Here is a 23,322-nt window from a genome sequence, read left to right on the forward strand (position 1 = left end):
TTCTTTTCTGGAAATTGGGAGACATGATTCAAGGGTTACATGATGTGCGGACATGAGTCAATGGGGGAGGATACATGAGGTCTTTGGGCTACATGACTTGCAATGCTATAGGGATGCGAAGGGGTCTTGTCTAATTAAAAGGCAGGATAGGAAAGGTGAGGGTGGGTAAAAATAGTTTGTATCACAAAACGAAAAGGAGAAAGGAGAAGGAGTTGGAAAAGAGAAACGGCCATAAAGGGGAAGAGGTGGATGGGATTTCAGTCGAGGGTGTCATCAGGAGGATTGGCAACCAGAAAGAAAAAAGGTGCTAGGAAATGGGAGGCTAGCGGAGGTCAAGAGCCGGGACTGGGCGAGGAGATGATACGGGTAGACCTCCTGGGGGGGATTGGGATTGGAAGAGCGTAGCAGTCATTAAAATCCACTGGCAACGTAGAGGAACGTAAAGCAACGTAGAAAATCGACATTCGCGAATGGAAATACCAATCCGATACGAGGGGTAAGACAGCCCGGAACTTTTGGGTTTAAAAGCCATGGGTGCCCTGGGCTGCTGTCCGAAGCCGACACTTTGCTGATCCTAGCTTAGAATCGGGAGTGATGTTGAGGGGCAGCAAGTCATCATCGTTAGGATGAAACCTCTCGGGTGCTAGACTTAGGACATACCAGCGCCAAGGTTGATTTGGCGCTTGACCTGCTCGCGAGTCCAGCGGGCGGTCTCAATGGTCCGAGGGCTGTACTGACGAGTGGTACGGGTCTCACGGACGAGAGCGGTGACCCAGTCGTTGCGGAAGTAATGGGCCAGCTCGCCGTTGGGGAAAGAATCGGCAAGATCACCGAGAACACCCATAGAGGAACGCATCAGGCCTTCACTGCGGTTACCCTCCTGGGAAATGATATGAAGGAGCTGGAAGATGGACTCGATGAATGGCTGGAGCTGAGTGATGGAAGGTGTGCCCTTGTAAGAGAGCAGGATACCACCCCAGGCATCCATGATACCCTCGCGGAGGGAAACAATGTAGTCGACCATGTCGAATGGCAGGTCGTTGCTGGTGGTAACCGAAGAGGCTTGCTGGAGAACACCGCCTACAACAGTGAGGTAAGTGTCGAACTGGGTTCCAATGGCCTGAGCAATGTCACCGAAAGTCTCCAAGATGGCAGGCTTGAGCTGGTTGGTAGCAGTCTGTAATTGATTATGTTAGTGAATGTCCTACTGGATCTGATCTACAGAACATAGAACTTACCCGCAAAATGCTCAGTAGCAGGTTCATGAAGTGGTCGCAGAAAGGCTGGACCTTGTCGTTTAGGGCACGGGCAATATCGCTGACGAGGCCGATGGCCATGCCACAGAGACCGGGCTCCTCCTGGTTGCCCAGAGCATTGTACAGGAAGGGGCTGAATTGCTCCATGTACTTAACAAAGTCCTCCTCCATAGCGCTGGCAATAGCACCAACGGTGGCGAAGATAACATCAGGAACACTGGATTTGGCTCCGATAGTCTGGAGAACCTGGAGCAGAACGGTCATAATGCGGTCGGCCTGGGGCTTGATGTCGGTCTCGAAGCGCTGGACGATGGCCAGGATGACACTGATCAAGCTAGTTTGCATCTCCTCAAGAAGCATGCGGTCCTCGGCGCTGACCACCTGTTGCTGCATGGGGATGGTCTGTTCAAGGCGCTGGAGGATGACGTCCGAGAGAGTAGCAACCATAGCGAGGCTGTCGTTGGCAGAGTTTAGGACGAAGGAGTTGAGAACCTCGTATCCAGCAGTACGCAGCTGGTTGTCAGCATCCTGTCTAGGGGGAAGTTAGCTAGGTTGAAAATATAGAAAAATTACCCAGAGATACATACCGCTCAGTCACTGTGAGGAGAGACTTGACACTTTCCTCGAAGTGCTTGGACAGGGGGTTGGTCTGGGAGCCGGCATCACCAGCGAATCGGTCGGCAACATTCATGAGAGCCCAGCAGCAGGAGCTGGCAATCTTGGGGCTGCTGGCAAGACCGTTGAAAAGGCAGGAGATAAGGGGCTGCAGGTGGACCTCGGGGTCGAGAACCTCGGGGCAGCAGTCGCAGACACGGCCCAGGGCATAGGCAGTTGAGTCACGAACCGAGACGGAGTTGTCCTCCATCATTCCAAGGAGAACAGGCAGAGCCTGTTTGATGAGGGGCTCCAGAACGCGGGGCTCAGGACCCTCCATGATACCACCGAAAGCGGCCACGGCGGCATCGCGATAGTGCCAGTCCTCATTGCGGATGTTCTCTTCAACGAATCCAACAACGGGCTGGATGACATCGCCCTGTACGCATTGGGCGTAGAGCTGCAGCGCTTGGTAGGCGGCGCGCGACACGTTATATTCTTCATCAGTGGCATCCTCATCCTGGCGGCACATAGCTTGCAGGAGAACGGGGACGACCTCGCGGGTGGCCACACGGGCAAAGCCGAAGAAAGGACGGGCCTCGACACCTTCTTGGGCCGCTTCGGCGTTGTCGTCTTCGATAGCAATCTCTTCTTCGCAAACAGTGCACCAGAACTCGATGGCAAGCTTGGAGACTTCCTCCTCCTCGCTCTTCATTCCCATGATGCTCAGGCCGAACAGAGCTTTCTCCATGTAGAAGCGCATCTTCTCGTAGTATGCGCCCATGATACGGTTCAGACAACCGAATGCACCAGCTTGCACACGGACCTCATCGGCCTGAGTGGCCTCACAGACAACCTGCATAATGTAGTTGCGCTCACCCTCGTTATCCATGTTGGACCGCACAAAGTCAACGGCATCACTGAGGGCGTTAATGGCAGCAAAGCGGACCTCCATGTTGGGCTCCTCCCGACGGGCACCCTGGACGACAGCCGTCAGGATAGCATTTGAGTGTTCGATCAAACTCTCACGAAGTTCGGAATCTTGGGAGTCGCAGATATAACCAATAGTTGTCAAGGAGGATTGCTTCAGGGAGTCGCTACCGCTCGCCACGTTCTGGACGAGAATATTCATCAGATCGGGCCACTCCTTGCGGGGCAGCTCGATGGCCGCAATAGAGACGATCAAAGTGGCGGCGGCATTTCCGGACTGAGCGTTGGTAGAGTGGAGGGTCTTCAGGGCGAGCTCCTTGACCTGGGTCTTGGTCTCGGGGTTGACCTGTTGAATCCATCGCTGTTGCACCTCACGCAGCTTAGCCTGGTCTCGGAAGGTGAAGGCGTTCTTCAAGGCGATACCGGCGGCAACACGGATATGGGCAGGGCTTTCATCGTTGGCCAGTTCTTGGCCTAGTGTGATAAGATAGGCGGCCTAGGAAAAAATAGAGACGATGCGCGTTAGCGGGTCGCTGGGGAAGATCGAGGGGAGGTCGCAGCTGTCTTGTGATGACACCTAAAAAGCAAGGCAAAGGAAAAAACATGAAAGATGGAAGGGTATCACATACAAAGTCAACTTCGGCGGCGTGGGCGAGCTGCTGCTCAGCATTGGTACGCTCCGCCGCATCTGCGAGAGAAAGAGAAAACACGGTCAGCGAGGGGTTCCCGCACACAGTTGACCTCGAGGGCACACGACGAGGGCATCATGTGTCCGTCAAAGAAAAGAGAGGGGGTGATCACGGAATCCATACCTGGCGCGAGGGTACTCTGCAGCACCTGACGAGCATCCATGATGTCTGTAAAAAAGGAAACACCGAGAGAAGGGTCGCGATGTGGGGGTAAAAGGGAGGAGAGAGAAAAAAGGAAAAAGAAAAAGAAAGGTGGAGAAGAAGGTGATCAGAGCTCTCTAAGCCTGTAGAAGTATAAGGGATCGATCCAGGCACGAAATCAGCAACCACGGGGTACAGCAGATGTGGTGACAATTCAGAATCCCTGGAGTGGTAGGTGGGTGGGAAAGGACGGGGTGTTTTTGTGGATATGACGAGGCATGCACCAGAGCCGGGAGGCGTCGAGAGGATAAAGGTTCCTTTGGGGGCGCAGCGGTGGCCTTGGTCGAAGCAAATCGGCGGGGAGGGGCCGTGAGAATGAAAGGTATGGTCTCTTGTTAAAGAGGGAGTATGGAAGCCAGAGGCAAGATCGAAGACAGAATTCGACGACAGAAGGCGCCCGGGGGGGGGGATGTTGAGGTCAGTGAGAGGCGGACGTTGATTGGCTGGGGAGTGATGGGTGATGAGGTAAGCCAACATCCACTGAGCAATTCTAAACGAAGGTTTTTTCTCTGGTTGATGAGAAATATAAAATAGTATTTTATAGAGTGCCCGGGTGTATAGATATTTTCTAATAACTAGAACTAAGATTGCTCTTGTCTTGTGGTGCCAGTACCGGTGCTAGTGCCAGCCAGTATATCTCTGCCTCTCTACGGAGTACTTCAACTTCTGCTTGTTTTGGTTTTCCTCCTTGAAGCGCACCCACCAAGCAGTGGCCCCAGCGACCGATCCTTTTAGCCCTGTCCACACAAACACCACCTATTTTACTTCTCCTAGTGAGGCCCACATCGTTCCTGGTGCCTGAGTTGGGCTGCATAGAAGATCCTAGAATAGTCCCGCATAGTTCATAACAAAAGCAAGGGGCAATCTGGAATGGCCTCAGCGTAACTGCCTAGGTACTCTATGTACTAGTACCTAGCTATGATCCGTGATGACGGAATATACTATTCTTGTTGCTACCATTTCAACAGCTGTCATCAACCGATTGGGCCTGGTATTGTTTTCAAATTCTAGTACGGAGTAGTGATAGGTGTTTTTTTTTCCTACAAAGAAAAGTGGATCTGCACTCTTTGACTTCAAATGCAAAAGCAATATGGACATGACAAAGGCCCACAGCCCCAGGACTGTTCAGGGGTTAATCCTTTGACTAGTGGGCAGAGCTTGAAATAGAAACGCACCTATTAGTACTTTTATAAAGAGATCAGGCTGGGTCAATGGCAGAATAACGAAGAGGCAAACCTTGGAAATTATTTTGAAAGAACCTGACAAGAGAAGAGAGAAAAGGACAATGAGCATTTAGATTTATCATTCATCGCCCTTGTATAGTACTTGTTTCTATTACTGGGTTCTTCTATCCGAACTTTATCAGTTCTCAGTATCTTTCCCTTCTTCCTCCTCCTCCTCTTCCTCTTCCTCCCACTCTTCGACTGCAACATCCAAATCCAACACATCATATCGCATCCCGTCTCCATAAAGCACACAAACTGCCCGCCGGCCCCGCCGGCCATTAACATCTAGCCACACTGGTTTTGCCTTAGGACCAGATGGCGGAAAAACGTGTTTGATGGCGTTTATCTCTCCCAAAGAAGAAAGCTCAAGTTGAGCGACGGGAGCCGGTGGCTTGGGAGTGGTGGGGGATGTTTCACACTCGACATACTCGAGTCCTAAAGCGGGGGAGTCCGCTTTTCCAGACCTAGGCCGAAAGGAAAAAGTGAGCAAGTAGGAGCGTTCTGGTCAAAAGTTAGCATCTGGAGATCCCCATCAAAGACGATTAAAGATATGTTTACCTTCGCTAGACCAAAGTACTATGATCGTATCATCGTCGACAAACTGCAGTTGTCGTATTTCACCTTGTTGGACTGAAATGGCTGCGACAGATGTGCTGCGAGTGGAACTGACACCATTGAGGGAGTCGAGAATTGTGCGGTAGATGTAGAATGACTCCTTGGAGCTGCTTGACCTGCTCGCAGTGTAGATAGAGCACGGGCGTTTCTCCTCGGAATCTTCGTAGCGAATCTTCAGGTCAAGAACATTTGGATCGCAGTCCGAATGCAATGTAAGCGGTGACCGGTGCAGAATACCTCTCCGCTGTGTCAATGCAATTTCCGCAAAGACCTTCTCGAACTGGATACCAAGTCGATTCGTCAAGTCATTCAGCCTAGGCGTATCAACACTTGACCCATCACCTCCTTCATTTTGTACTTTGCGTTGCTGCTGGAGGAGTAATTTGAACTCATCGTAGAACGAACTATCGTGTCCGTCTGGAAGCCATTTATTTGTTGATGAGGTTGGCATCATGGGCACGCCAATCATAGGTAGCTGACGGATGAAGTTCCGCAAGGCACTTTTCTGTAGCGCACCGGTGATGTAGTTCACCGTGGGCGGGACTTCAAACAGTTCTCGCTTTTCGAGATTCTCCTCCAATGTTTGCGACAGGGGCTCACTATTTAGAATCTCGATCTCATGGCGAAGCCATCGTGAAAATGCAGCAAACTGGACTAGCTCTTCGTTGGCGTGATTTAGGATGCGATGGGCGAGAAGGTGTAGACAATCTAAGGTCTCGACAATGCCGTTCAACTTTTGTGTGTCTAATCCGAGCACGTCGCTGAGTTTGTGGAATTTTGACAGTCCTACCAGTCGGCTGATAAGGACCTGGCTTCGCTCCAATGCTGGAAGGAGGCATTCGTGTGTTAACCGGCGGATATTCTCGTAGCCCCCGGCAACAGCTTTATCCCATCGTTTGTGGCCCTATTTCTGGATTAGTTGATGTCTTTCATATGTATGATAGACAATACATACTCGATCTCCAACAATATCCACCAAAAACTCCTTCATCGGCTCAAAACAATGCCCAGTAACAACCAGGTGGTAAATAGCCGTCACGAAATCACATTGACATTGATCCTGTAGATCCTGATTCACACTTCGCAGGAAACGCGCGGGTAATTCCTGGGCATTCTTCCACTCCATTTCAATCTGACGCTGGACTTGTCCAATGTACCGCAGCAAATTCTGAAGCTGGGTCGTCTTGGACGCTAGAAGAGAAAGATACCGCCCAGACTTCGTGATGAAGCGCAAGTCGAGGGTGACAATGCTCAGCGGTGATGAAGAGTCCCCTGTAGTCGTCGATACTACCAGGGCATGAGTTGAACTCAAAGGATGAGAGGCATGGCGGAGAATATGACACGATTTCGCTTGTGGTGTCGCGGTACCCACGGGAAACGAGCCGATCTCGAAACAATCAAAGATACGCAGGTGGACACTCCCGTCGTCGAAGCCAATAAAGAGGACATCCACCGAGTCGCTGGCATCTTTCGCATAAGAGTGGAATATAGCATCGATGGAGGCGCGTGAGCTGAAGAGATCATCTTCAGCCCCCGTTGCGGGTAGTGTGCTTAATTTAGGCAATGAACTCTCGATGTCAAGCAATGCAAGCTCTCGTGGCAGGTCAGCCTTCAGCAGAGCCGCTGCTTTGGACGGGTGGATTCCTGGAGTCAATAGGTCATCCACGGAGACCTGGCCAGCGGGGTCTTGGAGATGCTTTTGTGCAGCTTTGCTATCGGTGAAGTTCAAACCCCAGCCTAGACATGTCACCTTCGGAGTTGTTTGCTGGCCAGGAGAGAAGAACTCTTCGCTTGGTTTGTGGTACGCCTGGTAGTGATGGACTGTCTTTCCGCTATAGGCACTAAGAATGCGCAAAGATCCATCTCCACAGGCGACAGCGAGAAGTCGACCTGTGAAAAAAATAAATTAGAAAGTGTTCTCTGAATCGACTCATCCAAGTCTCGATCCTTGTAGATGGACATGGTCATGCCACTGTGAAGAAAGTTACTCACCGTTACCCTTCCACGCCAATGCTCTCACCTCCCCGTCTTCCTCGTCATCGTCGAGGTAGGGGTCACCTCCAAACGAGCCACCGAAGACGTGCTGTCCATTCAAGCGGAATACGCGCAGCTCCTCGTCGTCGGTCGCCAGGGCGATAAGGTCCATCGAGGGACAGTACGCCAGGGTGGTGGCTTTACATTTTGCCGGCAGGGATTGCTCTCCGACCGGCGTGAGCTGGGGGCCCTCTTCTGCCATATTTTCCGTTATATTACAGGCTGTGAAGTTCAGCCCATTCTTTTTGGGTATTATTTTCGCTGCGTGGTCGCGGCCTTCCGTTTGTTGTTGGCGGAGTGGAAGAGTCGCGGCGGACTCGGGAGATTCTTGGCGCGTATTTTGTGGGCGCGCCGTGAGTGACGACCGACTAGGAATTACCAACAATTTGACGATACGACAATCACATCAAGAATCGAATACTACCCATGTTTAACTGGGTATGAAACTAGTAAGAATTATCATTATCAAAGAATTGAATTTAAACCAGGGCACATATAATGTTCGTGTTCGTAGTAGCTTCCATTGTACTATGTTATGGTAATATGTCTATTGAAATTGGTACAAGCACCCGGTGACCAGCACCTGGGTTGTTGAATAGCGAATGTATTTAGAAAGGTTCTCCATCCATGTCGGATTGGATCATGTTCTTGAGATAGCTGAGTTCATCCATCAACTCCTGCATAGTTCTCTTGCCCTGGGAGGAGCCATCTCGAGATCGAGATCGAGATCGGACTCTGTCGAGAGCATCCCGATGCTGCTGGCTCTCCCTTTCCGGGAGGATGATTGGAGATCCATCCGGACTTCTGCGCGACAGAGAAAGGGCTTCCATCGATTTGATTGCGCTAAAGAGGGCTGCGTGGCGTTTGGGATTGCTTTCAACCTCATCCATCTGATCAATCCCTAGGCCAGAGCCCTGGAGACCAGGAGATGCCAAAGATATGGCGAGTTCGGGAAGACAATCGTTCCATGGTGGGAGCTCGCCGGAAGCGGAGTTCGGCGATGATGGTTTAGAGTGAACGGTGAGATGGGGAGTGTTGGGATCGGTATTGGTCATTGCGTCATTGGACTGGGACAATTCTGGCGTTCTCCAGTCGTCTACGGCTGGTGACTCGTTCGTGTCTTGATTGAATGTGGAGGTGGAGATCATCGACTCGGGCGAATTATCCTCGGCTTCAGTGTCGGTGTCAGTGCTCCATTCGGAGAAGCGACTTTGCTCGGGAATGAAACGAGAGTGGGTGGTATCGTCTGCTGTGGTTGCTGTCATGATAGAAAAGTGGCTGTGCGGTACCTCTGAATCCATGACTCTGTCGTGATCATCAATCTCGCGTACAGCCTCGTCCATCACGGATGAAGGTGTATTGGGAAGTGTCGGTAGTCTCTTGTCATTGACATCCTTTCCGGTAGGCGTAGTCTGGTCACTACCCGGATTGCTTGCGATAAATTCCAGAGCGTCCTTGAGTGCGCGTGTTTCATCCACCGTCCCCAGATTGTTACCAGCTGCCGCGCCTCTCGAGGGGCTGGGCTTACGAGGCTGGGGGCGCGTTTGCACTGTGAGCAGATTCAGTGCTGGGGCATCGCCGCCCTTTGCCTTGAGCGCGCGGCGGCTTTGGATCGTCGAGAACTCGGGAATATTCGCTACCGGGGAAGCGGCTCCAGTGTTGACATTAATTTCGGGAACTTTTCGGCGATCACTGGTGCTCCCGTCATGTCGGAGAACTCCGTTGACTGTCTTGGACCTTGGCAAAGGTGAGATCTGTCCTTGGCCTTCTGTCTCATTAGCAGGCCGGAGTGCTGCAAGAAGAGCGCGGGCACGTGGTGGAGAGGCAGAGCGTGCGTCTTTTGAGTGGAAGCCCCTAGCACTGCCCGGCTGCGATGCACTCCTATGCACCATTCCGTGAATTGGCGAGGTACTTTGGGAATGCACGGCTGGGGGCTGTTTGCGAGGCATGGCGGTTTGCAGGCGTGCGGGGACCGGTTGGGGTGGTTTGCGTGGGTTCATAAATTTGTCCTTTGGGTTCATGGTTCGGTAGTCTGCCTTTTGCGAACTGTTGCTGCCAGTGCGGCCATGAGATCGACTATCGGGTAAAACGATAGGCACGTTCAAGACATTCACAGGTTGTCCCGGGAGAAGAGGGCATTTAGTCGTTACCGGCTCATTTTCATTAATGGATTCTATGTCATCATCCAACAAGTACTATTTCTATTAGTTAGCTCTTTTCTCGACCCAAAGATGACCTGTAATAACTCACATAGTACCAGTATGTAGCACCCATTTTAAGTCCACCGGTCCGCCATTGGGATTGTTCACCTAACGAGCCGCTAGGGCCATCACCCATGATATCGGTAAAGGTGTGACACCCTTTCCAGTGGCCCGCACCGACGCGCTTATCTCTGTTCATCACATATTGCTTCGTGAAATTGTCCCATGATCCTAGCAGCTTGACCGACCGGGTTTCGGGGTTGGTATTTCTGATGTCGATGTTAATCACATATTCAGATGAGTTGGACCAATCGGACTTACAGTAAGAAAGTCATGAGGGTAGTCGATATCATCGCACGATGGCGATCGCTCAGAAAAGAGAAGTAGGTAGCGATGGCAGCAAATGCAAAGTTGGAATCGCGAACAAATGCAAAAGAGAGAGAAAGAACAATGCTATGATGAGTAGAAGGAAATAGAGAAAGAGATGCACGCCAAAGGATCAAAAAGAAAGCAGACCCAATATAGTACAGAGGACAATGCAATGCAATGCAACGAGTGATTAGTTCAAGGGAACGAGATGTTGAGAAAACGATAGATTCTCGAACAAAACCAAAGAAAAAGGAATGCAAAGGGAATGGAAGAAAATAAAGACCGTGAAAGCAAATAGAGCAAGAAGACCGGACAGGCGGAATATAAGGTGCGACAGAGCGCAGTCCGGAATAATAAACAAAGCTGTTTCTATAATTACAACCCCGGCAGCACGCCAAGTGTAAAGAGGACGCAGGTACACGCTGTACCTGTTTCAGGAGAGGTGATTGACAGGTCTAAGAATAAACGGGTCGTTCGAGGAATGTTTCGGGCAGCGCCGCAGACACAACAGCCATGGGCCAGCCCAGATGGGCAGCCCGCAGGAAAATGCGACGCGAATGCTTCAGGAAGCGCGGTGGGTGGAAGTTGGCAGTTTCCCAATTTCCCCAAGCACTTCTCAGGGCAACAAGAGTGACCAATGGGGGCGAGTGTAGGCGAAGCGCTGAGGGATACCTGGGACCAGGGTACGGCGCTTCGACCGGGGTTGGCGTTGGTAAAATGTTGTGACGGAGGATTTCTGGTGGTTCTAGCCCCGGCTGAAAGTACCGATGAGTGTGTCCTTTGGACTCCGGATCGTAGACCAGTGATGACGAGAGGAGGAGAGGAGAGGAGAGGAAGTGGCTGTATGGAGGGAGTAGCAAAGCTAAGGTTTTTTTCAGCGGTGATAAGAGATCGGCGCTGCGGGGATTTTGGTGATGACTTAAGTGCCGATCGCGGGAAAATGGCTGATGGCTGTACTCGTAGGGAGAGCGGACATGAGTGGAGCTGTGGTAATGGCGCAAAGAAATTAAGATGAAATAGGGACCAAGTGGAAGTGGAAGGGAAGGGGAACGGTGAAGCAGAGGCAGAAGGGGAAAGATTGGCATCTACACGCGTGTTGGACGTACCGTGGTTCGTCAAATCTCCACGCTGCAAGGTACGAAGTACAGGACACACCTCGAGAGTATAATTACGGAGTACACATTGCCATTTCAACTCTTCTATGGTCAGTGAATCCTGTTCCATCACCCCCACTCCCACAGCCCAGTAACGCCACCGTCATCGCGCAAGTTAGATCTGCACAGGCAAGGGCGCGTCTTGAAGTGGCTTTCCCCTGATGCAAGTGTGAAGTGCCGATCACTCGTTTCATTGGCCCCTCACTTGGGTTCGGCCAAGAACCACTCCACTCGGTTCCTACCGCGGCGGCAGATGATACGTCCGTTTCAGACCTTGACCTGAAGGGCTGACACGAGCTTCAGCAAGGCCATGCCATGGTCGGGTATAAAGAGGCGAGGGGAAATGAGTAGAACCTGTTCTCGAAGTACACTTCGACATAAGGATTTGGACCTCTCGCAAAGGGGGAATGAGAACTCAGAACTCAAGACTGGGACTAGCGATGGAGCTGCCCCAGTAGAAATTGCGGTGATCTCATTTTTTGAGATAAGATGGATCTGTGCGAAGGACGGGCATACCACATGGCACTTACTCCGTACTCCGTACCCTAAGGGTAGACCTTACCTATAGTGTCGATAGTGTCATTTCCCCGACTGGAGGACTCCCTATTCTACTCCGTATACTCTCAACCTAATGATCCTATGTGCGGAATTACAAATCGTAGCTACTACTGGTAGTCGCCCTAATATTTCTACTAGGCTACTTGGTTGGGGTCCCTCTCACTAACTGAGTCTAAACAGTCGGTGAGTACGGAAGAGCAATCATCAGGAAGTATTTACGGAGTATCGAGCTTTAATTTCACCCCATCCACTTAACCGGACGAGGTCCGGGCGGCGCAATGACCAATGATCATCGCCCAAAATTGGCAGATGCTGTACAGCCTACTAGCAAGGATCGTACATAGCCTTGTGAGATGATTTGCAATCATGAAAATGCGTTAAATTATTCAAAACCGACCGGCCATTCTAGCTACCTTTCCAACCACAACGCCAAAGAAATTCTATCAAGAGCCCAGCTCGGTCCCGTCAAATTCAATGAAATAAAACATAGAAAGAAAAGAAGAAAACAAGATAAGATCCCCTCCGAGGTCAAATGATAATAGAAGAAAAAAAAAAAGCCAAACTGTATCTTCCTAAACCTGTCGTCGATCATACTTCTTGTTCACAGCCCCAAGTACACACTTCAAGATCCCCTCCGCATCCAACGACTGACCCCTCTTCCCTCTCCAGGGTACAGTATCAACGATATCTCGCAGATCCTTATCACTGCAATGTCTGCCAATATCATCATCAAGCTCCTGTAAATATCGCTGCACGCTCTCATCATCGCCAATCTGGAAGAACTGGATGCCCACCTGCCACGGCAGCGCATGGCATCGCGGATGATCCAATGTCTTAGCCACCTGCACAATGACACTCTCAGCATCATCCGTAAACTCGCCATCTGTGATCGCAATGATATTGATCGGCTTGACAAACAACGAAGGGTCACGCAGGGACCCGTCGGCATTCCGCGAGGCTTGCATCATCTCCACGCGGTGGAGGTAGGGGGTCAAGATCTCCAGCAGGCGTCTACCCACAGGCGTGGAGCCGCGAGGTCGGACACCGCAGAAGATTTCTTGCACATCATCGGCTGTGGTGATGTTCTTGTAAGCACCGGTTGTATTGGCTGTTTCTGCGCGGCGATGGTTCAGAAAGTAGAGGTCGATTCCGTCGTGGTCGTATTGTGTGCAGATGGGGGCAATGGCAGCGATGGCTTCCTCGGCTTCGCGCCAGCGCGGCCCGCTCATGCTGGAACTATCATCGACGAGGAATATTGTATCGAAATCTTTGAGGAAAGCGTATCGGGAGTCAAAGTCGCAGCTTGAGCCGTTTGTTACGGTGGGCGCTTTCCAATCTTGTGAGTCGTAGGCTGGTGGGTCCCATGCTGGGACCTTCTTGGAGGGCTTTCGCATCATTGCGAAAAGCTTGTTATCGCGTAGTCGGGTGCGTGGTGAGGTATTGTTGCTACCCATTGGTGGCATATCGTGGCTGGTGGACAACGCTGATAGGCGGCGACTACTAGTATCTCTTTGACTGGACGGGAAAGAGGACCATAATGGTGGAGGTGTGGATTTTTCGAAATGAGGCATGATGAGAGTTGTAGTAGTTAGGTACCAGTATTCGTTGGGTCCAATTCGTATGATGCAAAGAGGATGCAATAAGTAGGGAAGAGTGGTAAAGTTTTGAGGTTCCACAGTTGTATTTGAATGATACTAGGCAAAGAAATGGCGACGGTCAATGCCTCTCTTTATATCTGAAGTAGTTCTTTCAGATATTATCGCGGGGTCCATTGCATTTGGTTCACGTCGGCAATAACTAGATGGTAAGGCGATATCTTGAATGGAGCGCAAGGCTCACTTGGCGCAGGGGCTCACAGGGCTGGGGTTGTGTTCACAACCTCTGAGCCCGGACAACAGCCCAGACCCTTGGGTACTTACAGGGCTGGCGTGCGGGGTTCAGGAAACCAAAACATGCCTAAGCCTTCCCGTTTCAGGCCTTTGTCATTGATAGGCTCTTTCGTTTATGACAATGGAGCTACAGACCCTGGCGCTAGGCAGTCAGGCTCCGAAAGAGCAAGACTGCCTACCTAGGTATCCTAACTTTATTAAATCACCAGGGCATTTTTTAGATTAATCCTTGGGTCCTTGGGACTCCGCCTCTAGTTAGCGAGTCAGACAGGGATCCACACAGGGCGCTCTTATCGTGTTACGGCTTTCCGGCAATGGGCTGTGCTGGGCACATTAGGAGCACTCCGCCCCAACCCTGGCGAATGAAGGCGCAGCATGAAGTATATTGTAGGACATCGCGCAGAACCAGAAATGGGCTTCAATAGTGCCAAATTATGATTTCATAATCTATGTAGTGGGGAAAATGTAAGCAATAATAAAAAGGAAAAGGAAAAGAAATTATCTGGTCGTTGCCAGTCACTATGCGTCATAATCATTATCCATGCATGCAATCGAACACCCTGCCTATTTCGTGATCCTCCCAGTTCCGAACTGCGCCCCACAACCTGAGATATAGCCAATCATTATTACAGAGGAAAGAAGTTTGTTTGTTCTAGAAGTGTCAGAAATATGCCTCGGATGCAGGTATGTCCTTATAGGGCATATCGAGCAGTGCCACGGGGTCCTTTCGGGTTGAGCTTGCGATCGAGATTTTCTGACTGGGCACCCCCTCCTCAAAATGGAGAACGCCCGGGTCTGCGGCGACCATATCCATCAAGGCAAGCGCCTGGTCAATGCCCATGGCGTTTCCAATCATCTTAAGAGCATCCCCAACCCACCGACGGAGGGAATGACTAGGGTTCTCGACCACACCGGCTAAGAACAGTGGCCACAGCAACGTCAGCCCACCCAGGTAACTTTCCGGGGTGGACAATTAGGAGAGGCGTCTTTCTGGTGTGCACCCAGGTGATAAGGCACACTACGACAAATATCAACAGCCAAGCGCCGGATGGTGGCTCGAATATTCTTGCAATGAACCTGGAACTCCTCCGACATTTCGAGCTTGGAGCTGTCGGAGACTTTCCACATATGAGAGAGTATCAGTTCGCTGACGAGGATACGTGCACAGCGGTACTGGTTCCATACGTTGCAGACCCAGAAATTTGGGTAGACGTGGTATTTGTCGTCCAAGGGGCGAAGGCCTCGGCAGCGTTCTTGGAAGAGAAAGTCGTAAGGAGATTTAGTGAGGGTTTCATAGGAGAGGTCGGGCGGAAGCGCCGCCAACCAGGCGACTATTTCCGCCTCGATGGCCGATGCTGCTGCAATGATTTCCTGGTCGTCGGTAATGATTTTGAGCTGGATGTCTGCTCGCAAATTGGACAGTTTGCCAATAAGAATAATTAAACGATTGCTGTAGGCTTCTCCTGGTCGCAGGAGTATAGTCAACTTTGAACATTCCATGAGAGATTCGGGTACGTGACAATCTCGCTGTATGCAGCTGATGATCTACCCGATCATCTGGTTAGCGCTGTGATGGACGAGATGGTATATCAACGACGGTACGCACAATTTGATATCTTAAATGCAAGAAAAGACGAATTCCAGCTTCGGTCTTAAGTTGATCGGTGCCTCGCAGGTCGAGTAACGCCGTAGCGCCAGATATATGGTTCGTCCACAATGCAATATCCCGTGGGGCACGTGCTGTGACAAGCTGTCGAAGAAAGACAAGAAGTTAGATCTGCGAGTCATTGGACAGGGGCCACTATTTATGTCTTACCTCATATACAGCAAGCAGTACAACAGCCCCCAATGCTTGATTGGTCTTTGCTTCTTCTATATCCGCAAGGGCTATATTGAGAAGGTTCAAAGCATTGACGTATTCCTTCCTCGCCACATCTCGGAGAGAGTTCATCTTTCTCACGCGGCAGAGCATGGCCGATGCGACAGCTGTCATACTAGCCCGCATCGCTTGGGCACCCACTTGGTCACCAGCCTGTGCCAAGAATTTGGTCACAAAGTCACTCATCCAAAAGCTCCCAGGTATGGCATTGGACCGAAAGAGAAAACTCATGGCTTCTTCCTGTGAGGGCACGCTAACTGGTTGAACTTCCATGGGAATTTGCCAGGGTTGCTGCAACTGTTGCAAGTGCTGCATCAGCGGCCCAGACAGTGGGTCGGCGTTGAAATCGAGTAAACTAGTGTAAGACGCCTCTCCCGGAGAGGAGTCCGACTGAGAGTTCCCATCTGGGGAAGCCGTGCGAGGCGATCGCCCAGGCGTTCTTTTTGGCCTAGAGGAAGAGGAAGCCGACGAAGTCGTTGTACTTGACCCCGCTGAGGCTTTCTTAACCACTGAGCTACTCTCATCACGGAACATTAGAGATAGCTGATCCCTGTAACCGGGGCAGTCCCGCTTGGCCCGCACGCATTGCGAACAGGCCGGCCGGACTTGGTCACAGCGGATCTTTCTGGACCGACAGTGACCACATCCTTTGCTCGGTTTGCCGCAGTATACCATGATGAAATGCGACGACCGTTTCTGTTAGATCCTAAGGCTGAAGAGGGAGGAGTCATGTAATAAGGTGTCGGTAAAGGCCGACTGCACCGCCTCCGCCTCAGACCCGAGCTTGTTGGGTTAGGCAACGATGTCAGCGCTGCATGCTACATTACATTTTACATTAACGTCAAACAGCGATGATGAGGTTCATATTTAATTTATTAAAATTACATTTACCATGTTGTTATACATTAATATCTAATCACTTCATATTCAGCTCCTAATAACCCTTGCCCTATGCGAGATCTCTTCTTTGCATACCCCCAACATTTGATCGACCTGCTTATGTCACAATGCTTAGGTCATCCAAATATCACCCCGCTACTCCCAATTCGGAAACCACTGCGATGGATAACGAATTTTCATTGGCTCTTGCTGCCAAAGCTTGGCTGAGTCCGTGGATCCCAGTAGGCATTTCGGCTTTAGCGGGCGCAGCCCCGATGGGTCAGTTCTTTTCAGGCTTGAAGCCCGTCTAAAACTTCTTACAGTAGATCTTTTAAAGTGGAGGCTTATTCCCCTGACCTTTCCCAATTTGGTGCATTTTGAGAGCTGCTTAATTTTTCTTCACACAGCCACAGATAGTTTTGTTCGAAAAGGGTATGCTGGATGTATACCTAAGGGATATATAGCAAAATGAAGTCCAAGAATCTGTAGTTTTCCATTCAAGCTATCTTTCAACTCATCGCATTCCACTACTATAACTTGGTTGTTGTCTCTGATACACCTCATATTATTTCTATAATTTGAATACTTTATTTCCTTGCGTCCAGCGAGGTAACCTCGTCACACGACCAACATGACAGTTACCTACCGCCATGGCATCTCTATCCTCGAACTCCTCATCTACCTACCTTCCTTTTTCCTCTCGGGCTTTTTAGTCTATCGCCATGGCTTCCGTCAAAATAGCGGCTTTTTATTCATCTTCACATTTGCGCTGGCCCGGATCGTAGGTGCCTGCTGTGACCTCGCAACAATCGCCAACTTCTCCTTGGGACTTTATATCGCCGCCGCCATTTGCATGGCAATTGGACTGTCACCTCTTATGCTTGCATTGACTGGGTTTCTATCTCGAGCGTAAGCATCTCCTACTAGTACCGAAAAAGCTATCCACTAACTTGACCAAGAAATCTTTCCATTCAACAAAGAACAGGAAAACTCGCTCTCCCCGAATTCGTTTTCGTTGCCTTCCGTCTTCTCGTCACCGTTGCCATGATCATCAGCATCGTGGGTATCACATCCAACATGTCCGAAGAAGGTCTCGCACACCCAGATATCAAAGCCAAGATTGGTATGATCCTGTACCTTGTCGCAGGCGGACAGCTCTGCCTCATGACCGCCTTTATGGCCATGCGCAACGCCTCCATCCAACGCGGGGAGAAGCGGACCGTTCTTGCAGTGGCCATTTCGTTACCGTTTATCATGGTCCGTCTGGTATACGCTGCTCTCATTTGGTTCCTCCATGACTCCACTTTTAGCATGATTGGCGGCAATGTCACGGTGCAGCTTGTCATGTCTGTTCTGGAGGAGTTTGCGGTTGTTATCGTTTGTCTTGGGGTGGGAATTACCTTGAGCGTTCGAAGAAAGGATAATCGTGCTTCTGTGGAAGCTCCATTGACCGATTACCCTTCCCAATCTAAACCCTACTAGATTACGACTGAGAAGTGTTTTTCTTTTCTTTTCTTGGTACAATAGAGGAGTTGTCATATTTATCTGCTACTTATCTGTGAATTTTCGCAAGCGATTTAATAAAGATTAACACACGATACAACATATTAGTTACTTCTATCAAATCATGATGCTTATTCAACCTCGGGAACTTGAAGTTAGCATGAATTGAAACGTCGTAACTGCCTTTAGAAAGAAAGTCACGGAAGGCCTTCAGAGTATATATTTGAACAGCCTGAGTTTCAAAAAGCTGTCTGTCACTTAATTCAAAAAGCCATCTAGCTAACTCGCGAGTAAATAGAAGTCATTAAGTCCGCTTCTTGGCGGAGCTTTTATCAGCCTGGCGGCCTCGTTTTCTCTTCCCAGTGGTTGTCCCTCCAGAGCGCGATTCCTCTTGCTTTAGAAAACCACCACTTCCATCATCATGCCACTCACTGACCTCCCACTCTATTGAAGTGGACTGGTCATCACTCACACCCATACCTCGTCGAGACCGCATCAAACGGCCCAGCCGGCTGCCTTCAACCATCTCCTCAAACCAAGGAATAGCACCGGCCCTGCCATGCTGAAAGTTTCGTGAAATATGACCTGTGCCAGTGAAAGAAGGTACAACAACCGATGAGGTACCCAGAGGTGGTGTGGTGAAGGACCCAGAAACCTCCGCCTCGACCTGGTCTTCGTCTTCCTCTTCATCAAAGTCACCAGGGAGTAGGTCGAGATCTTCCAGTGCTCGCTGATCCTCTGAAAAAAGACTTCCAATAGACACTGACATGAAATCAGCTTCTTCATGAGGCTCCTCAGTCCATACAGTCAATGGGGTTCCGCAAAAGCCGCAGAATACGCGCTGAGTTTCGGGTGCATGGCGAGGAGAAAAAGAACGGCGGATTGAAGTGTGTGTTTCATCGGGGAAGAACGATTCGGTGTGTGAATTGTACCAGTGCAAGGGCACTCGGAGCCATGCAGTAAGTGGGGTACCGTGAAATCGGCCTGTCATTCGTAATTTAGCAAGGCAAACAGTGAGAGTGTCGATGTATGCTAGCGATTACTTACGATTTTCTCGACTGCTGTCAAAGTACACCTCAGCATGGTCTGTCACATTTTCAGGAATGGCGATTGTGTATTGGTTGCGCCCGCAAGAGCATGATCCATGTAGAGACTCGTGGGCCATTGTCGTACAGTTGTACAAGGCGCCGCTAGACTGGGCGAGATCGAGGTCTAGCCCAGGCGATGGAATGGACAGGAAAGTTGATTTTTAGGATGGTGAATTGATGGGTAAGAATGAGTTCAAGATAGATTCCTCGGAGCCTGCTCGAGTTGGATTTGGAGAGAACAAAGAAAGAAAAAAAGTAGCGAAGCCGGGTATGATCGGTGGAGCCTGTCTATGACGTTGAAGAGTGCCAAGGCCCAGAGACTCGAGGTGCTCTTCTCCGCATTGGCCGGACGGATTGGGCCTATCGGTTCGGCTTCCTTCCTCTCCAACCATCTTCCCGACACTGTGTGAAAGAACTACACATTCACTTTTGACAGACACTGTCCTTTACGCCAGATATAACGGAGAAGCCGGAAACCACGATCTGCGAACGATATATCAACTACGTTATCTCTAGTCGGACTACGCACTAGTGTTAGAATGAACCCCGAGATTGACGACGACCGGTCGTCTTCGACCCCGACTGCCGCATCGAAGTCGGTCTCTGGCCAGGACAAAGAGAAGCCCCGCCTGACTGACCAAGAGAAGAAAAACAACCACATTGCTTCCGAGCAGAAGCGCCGCGCCGCTATTCGGGAAGGCTTCGACCGGTTAACAGAACTGGTGCCTGGGCTTGAGGGGCAGGGCCGCAGCGAGAGTATCGTGTTGCAAAAGACCGTCGACTTTATCCACCTGCAGCTGCAAGAACGTCACAACCTCATCGCTGAGATCGAGAACAAAGGAGGCCGAGTGGATGATTCTTTCCGGCCAACATAATCCAGTGCATGCTCGTTAACTATCCCATGTCCATCATCTTTGCGCTTCCCTCTACTCCGACCCGTGATTCTCATGATGGACCGAGGTCTACAAAGCTATCCCTCCCAACAGCAACAATCAACCATATCCACGAATGTACCGTACCACACACGAATTTCTTTCGCCTCTGTCGACCCCTTGGCCCCGGTAACCCGATGATCGGCCATTTTCTTTTTGCCATGAAGGGAGACTTCATTCAATGGATGTTGCTCTAATTTACGAAACGCCCACTCTACTCAGCCTCCGCGACACCGCTGGCCGGATCTTACTTGGAATGGCTTTGTCTTTCAGTTGTGGGGAACATTTTTCCTTCTTTTTGTTCATGTCTTATTTGTACATTTTTGGCACACTATTTCCAATGATTAAGCCCAGACACCAGACTGTATTTGACTACGCCCAGGGCCATTTGCTCTGATACTCAATTCACAGTTCAATGGCATATTGTAATCCACGCAGAATGGTTTTTCTGGGGAACCCTTGGGGCATCCAGGGACCTCGGTGCGCCCAACCGAGGAAGATCGATCACGTGTAGTAACCTCGGTGCATTCTCGGCCTTACCTACTGGTTGAGGAAGACCTCAAATTGAGGAATGATTTTACATTATTGCTTAAAGCAAGGCATTGCGTAGTGACAAGTGCAATTGAGGGCTTTAATTGGAGGGTGGCCTTGTTCATGCTTGACAATGCATTTGACCCGTGGTTATTCCGCTTGATCCTATTATTGGGTCTTGTTGCAAAGGGCGAGATTCCATGGGCTGGTGGTTGTAGACAAGTGGATTGTGGAAGCCTGAAGGATTCATTCTATTCGGTGGGGCGATCGCCTTCAAGAATGTATTGATCGAATCGGGGGCATCTTGATCCTAATACTAATCTAGATAGATCGTCAAGTCGACCTTAGATATGGGATGTACGTCACACACTAAGCACAAACTATAGTCACCCCAGTCATCTGGTCCATTGGGAGAACTCGCATAGAGGAATCCCTTCAAGAATCCGACAACAGTCTTAATATCTATATACGATCAATCACAGATATAATTCATGTCATATACATCCCCCCCTCAACCAATAGAGAAATAGAAATGAGTCAGTGGAGAACTGCGGCAGGACAGCCACGCCGCAATCCATCCACTCCGGACCGCCAAACATTATCACCACCTCCAACAAGAACCTTTCGTCCCCGTCTTCCCTCCCAAAACATAACCAAAAATGTCCGACTCCAAAGACAACCTCCTAACCACCAACAATGAACCCAACGACCCACCACCAGCCTACGACAGCCAAACCAGGCCAAGCCGCGGGGCACCCCTCCCCCGCCCACCACCACTCTCCCTGCCAGTTCTAAACGACCTCCGCAAGCGAAGAGTAATCCTAGCCTCTCAATCTCCGCGCAGAAAACAAATAATCTCCTTCCTGGGCCTACCCAACATCGAAATCATCCCCTCAAACGCAGAAGAGAACCTCCCCAAATCCCTCACCCCGTTTGAGTACGTCCTCGGCACCGCAACAAAGAAGGCCCAAGCCGTCTACGCCCAAGAAGCCGATAACGAAGAAAAGGGTGAACCAGCCCTCATCCTCGCAGCCGACACCGTCGTCGTCGACACCGCTACCGGATCCATCCTTGAGAAACCCCGCTCCGAGGCCCACCATGTCACCATGCTGCGCCAGCTAAGAGATGCGCGCGATCACAAGGTCTACACGGCGCTGGTGGCCATGGCTCCGCTGCAGAGCGCGCGGCAGCCTGGTTATGCGCTGGAGAGCTTTGTCGAGGAGACTTCTGTGCGGTTTGATGGGGAGGTGTCGGATGATTTGATTCTGGCTTATGTGCGGACACGCGAGGGCGCGGATAAAGCGGGTGGGTATGGATTGCAAGGGTTGGGGTCGATTCTTGTGGAGAAGATTGAGGGGTCGTACGATAATGTTATTGGGTTGCCGCTTAAGGCTACATTGAATATTATTCAGAAGGTTGTGAATATGGCGAATGATGAGGATCGCTTGGAGGGTGATCCTATGCTGGATGACGATGAGGAGGATTCGGATTGAGAGGTTATCTTGTTCATGGGACTAGATATGAAAAAAAAAATGGGGTTCAAGTTCTTTCTGATATAGATCAATATACCTTGGTGTCTTTTTCTCTCTCTTTTCCTTTCCTAATTTTACCCTAGTGTTACTAGTACGGATATCAATATAATAAGAAATGAGGTAATGCTGCTGGTACAGAAGTGATATTTCCCATGGGAAACGAGAGATTTAAGCACCGACACAAGCCGGGCAGAGACAAATGAGAAGAAAAAAAAGGTTGACATATACATAGGCGGAACGCCTGGACCAGAGACAAAAGAAACACAAAACACCCTTTTCAAATGACGACAATGAAAACGCTTTATGCGTTCCAGATACGACGCAGGGCCTCAGTGATACCCACATCGTTGGTCTCGAACTCGTACAGACCGACGGCGGTGGTCAGAGTGAAGGCGCGCAGGAGCCAGGTGCAGAGAGAGTAGAATTTGGGAACACGCTGAGGACGGAAGTAATCGATGATGGCGGCCCTGGTAGAGTGTTAGGATTGTGTGACGGATGGATCGGAAACTTGCGGGCTGAGCTTACTGGAATCCAACATGGGAGTGAGCGACCAGGAGGGAGCAGAGGACGGCGTCCATGACCGGGTTGAGGGAGCCAGCGGCGAAGGGAGCGATGGAGAGGGGGACCAGACCGACGCAGACGGCGCTGGGAGCAAATTAGCGATTTCAGAATCTCGAGGGGATTGTTCATGCATTGTTGCACTAGAGAATGTAACGTACCGCTCGAAGGTCCAGTGGTAGCTTCCCTCAGAGGGGTGAGGGCTGGGGACGGGAACGGGGTCGTTCACTATCACGGCGGGTCAGTATGCAGTCCAATAGAAATGACGACATCCGATCCCTCGCTCATCTCGCTAGAAATCCTTTGCTAGGCGTAGAATATCTGGATACGGGGGTTCGGAGAACTTGGAGCTTGAGATTTGCGAGGAGAAAGGCGTCAAGGTTCGAACTCGGATCGACAAAACGTACTGGTTCCCTGGATGGTCTCTGCATGGCGGATAGGGAGTTAGCAGGCGCATTTCAAAATATCGGACAGGACTCCCAATTCATCTGAGGCACACATGTACCGCCAAATATCTCTCGGGGGCCCTCGAAGGGTCTCAACGTACGCGGCAACGGAGGCAGGATCTGCTTCTTCGCGGAAGCGTGGAAGGCGACGGCCTGCGACACGCCAACATTCTGGCGGAGAATGGGCGACCGAGTCGCAAGAGTCTGCCGAAGCAGAGATGGGCGCGCAAATGAGGCCATTGTGACGAGTTGGAGTGG

At 50.5% G+C, this 23,322-nt stretch overlaps 11 protein-coding genes across 11 annotated transcripts; 4 read left to right on the plus strand and 7 right to left on the minus strand.

Moving 5' to 3' along the window:
- Positions 1–649: 649 nt before the first annotated feature.
- Positions 650–3,632, minus strand: N7533_006005 (karyopherin beta; the record flags this gene model as incomplete). The annotated part of the gene is made up of 5 exons (XM_057102655.1): positions 650–1,177; positions 1,239–1,788; positions 1,844–3,276; positions 3,410–3,468; positions 3,593–3,632. 5 exons carry the CDS (start codon positions 3,630–3,632, stop codon positions 650–652), a joined length of 2,610 nt encoding a protein of 869 aa, XP_056962285.1.
- Positions 3,633–5,032: 1,400 nt separating this feature from the next.
- Positions 5,033–7,747, minus strand: N7533_006006 (uncharacterized protein; the record flags this gene model as incomplete). Its single annotated transcript, XM_057102656.1, has 4 exons — positions 5,033–5,397; positions 5,455–6,415; positions 6,467–7,401; positions 7,504–7,747. The coding sequence occupies 4 exons, from the start codon at positions 7,745–7,747 to the stop codon at positions 5,033–5,035; spliced, it is 2,505 nt and encodes an 834-aa protein (XP_056962286.1).
- Positions 7,748–8,153: 406 nt separating this feature from the next.
- Positions 8,154–10,099, minus strand: N7533_006007 (uncharacterized protein; the record flags this gene model as incomplete). The annotated part of the gene is made up of 3 exons (XM_057102657.1): positions 8,154–9,740; positions 9,796–10,015; positions 10,068–10,099. The coding sequence occupies 3 exons, from the start codon at positions 10,097–10,099 to the stop codon at positions 8,154–8,156; spliced, it is 1,839 nt and encodes a 612-aa protein (XP_056962287.1).
- A 2,300-nt stretch (positions 10,100–12,399) lies between these two features.
- N7533_006008 (uncharacterized protein) lies at positions 12,400–13,398 on the minus strand (the record flags this gene model as incomplete). Its single annotated transcript, XM_057102658.1, has 1 exon — positions 12,400–13,398. One exon carries the CDS (start codon positions 13,396–13,398, stop codon positions 12,400–12,402), a length of 999 nt encoding a protein of 332 aa, XP_056962288.1.
- Positions 13,399–14,377: 979 nt separating this feature from the next.
- On the minus strand, positions 14,378–16,270 carry N7533_006009 (Zn(II)2Cys6 transcription factor domain-containing protein; the record flags this gene model as incomplete). Its single annotated transcript, XM_057102659.1, has 4 exons — positions 14,378–14,631; positions 14,688–15,261; positions 15,323–15,466; positions 15,533–16,270. 4 exons carry the CDS (start codon positions 16,268–16,270, stop codon positions 14,378–14,380), a joined length of 1,710 nt encoding a protein of 569 aa, XP_056962289.1.
- Positions 16,271–17,105: 835 nt separating this feature from the next.
- On the plus strand, positions 17,106–17,956 carry N7533_006010 (uncharacterized protein; the record flags this gene model as incomplete). The annotated part of the gene is made up of 2 exons (XM_057102660.1): positions 17,106–17,383; positions 17,434–17,956. 2 exons carry the CDS (start codon positions 17,106–17,108, stop codon positions 17,954–17,956), a joined length of 801 nt encoding a protein of 266 aa, XP_056962290.1.
- Positions 17,957–18,281: 325 nt separating this feature from the next.
- On the minus strand, positions 18,282–19,142 carry N7533_006011 (uncharacterized protein; the record flags this gene model as incomplete). Its single annotated transcript, XM_057102661.1, has 2 exons — positions 18,282–18,961; positions 19,025–19,142. The coding sequence occupies 2 exons, from the start codon at positions 19,140–19,142 to the stop codon at positions 18,282–18,284; spliced, it is 798 nt and encodes a 265-aa protein (XP_056962291.1).
- A 213-nt stretch (positions 19,143–19,355) lies between these two features.
- On the plus strand, positions 19,356–19,597 carry N7533_006012 (uncharacterized protein; the record flags this gene model as incomplete). Its single annotated transcript, XM_057102662.1, has 2 exons — positions 19,356–19,469; positions 19,502–19,597. 2 exons carry the CDS (start codon positions 19,356–19,358, stop codon positions 19,595–19,597), a joined length of 210 nt encoding a protein of 69 aa, XP_056962292.1.
- A 7-nt stretch (positions 19,598–19,604) lies between these two features.
- N7533_006013 (uncharacterized protein) lies at positions 19,605–19,940 on the plus strand (the record flags this gene model as incomplete). Its single annotated transcript, XM_057102663.1, has 1 exon — positions 19,605–19,940. The coding sequence occupies one exon, from the start codon at positions 19,605–19,607 to the stop codon at positions 19,938–19,940; it is 336 nt and encodes a 111-aa protein (XP_056962293.1).
- A 1,247-nt stretch (positions 19,941–21,187) lies between these two features.
- N7533_006014 (nucleotide diphosphatase) lies at positions 21,188–22,021 on the plus strand (the record flags this gene model as incomplete). The annotated part of the gene is made up of 1 exon (XM_057102664.1): positions 21,188–22,021. The coding sequence occupies one exon, from the start codon at positions 21,188–21,190 to the stop codon at positions 22,019–22,021; it is 834 nt and encodes a 277-aa protein (XP_056962294.1).
- A 340-nt stretch (positions 22,022–22,361) lies between these two features.
- On the minus strand, positions 22,362–23,304 carry N7533_006015 (CybS family protein; the record flags this gene model as incomplete). The annotated part of the gene is made up of 5 exons (XM_057102665.1): positions 22,362–22,527; positions 22,586–22,705; positions 22,780–22,846; positions 23,026–23,043; positions 23,166–23,304. 5 exons carry the CDS (start codon positions 23,302–23,304, stop codon positions 22,362–22,364), a joined length of 510 nt encoding a protein of 169 aa, XP_056962295.1.
- Between the last annotated feature and the right edge of the window lie 18 nt (positions 23,305–23,322).

This window comes from Penicillium manginii (genome assembly GCF_028828005.1).
Source record: "Penicillium manginii strain IBT 31320 chromosome Unknown utg000004l:1.0-7231830.0:1.0-7236170.0, whole genome shotgun sequence".
In the NCBI taxonomy this organism is placed as follows: domain Eukaryota; kingdom Fungi; phylum Ascomycota; class Eurotiomycetes; order Eurotiales; family Aspergillaceae; genus Penicillium; species Penicillium manginii.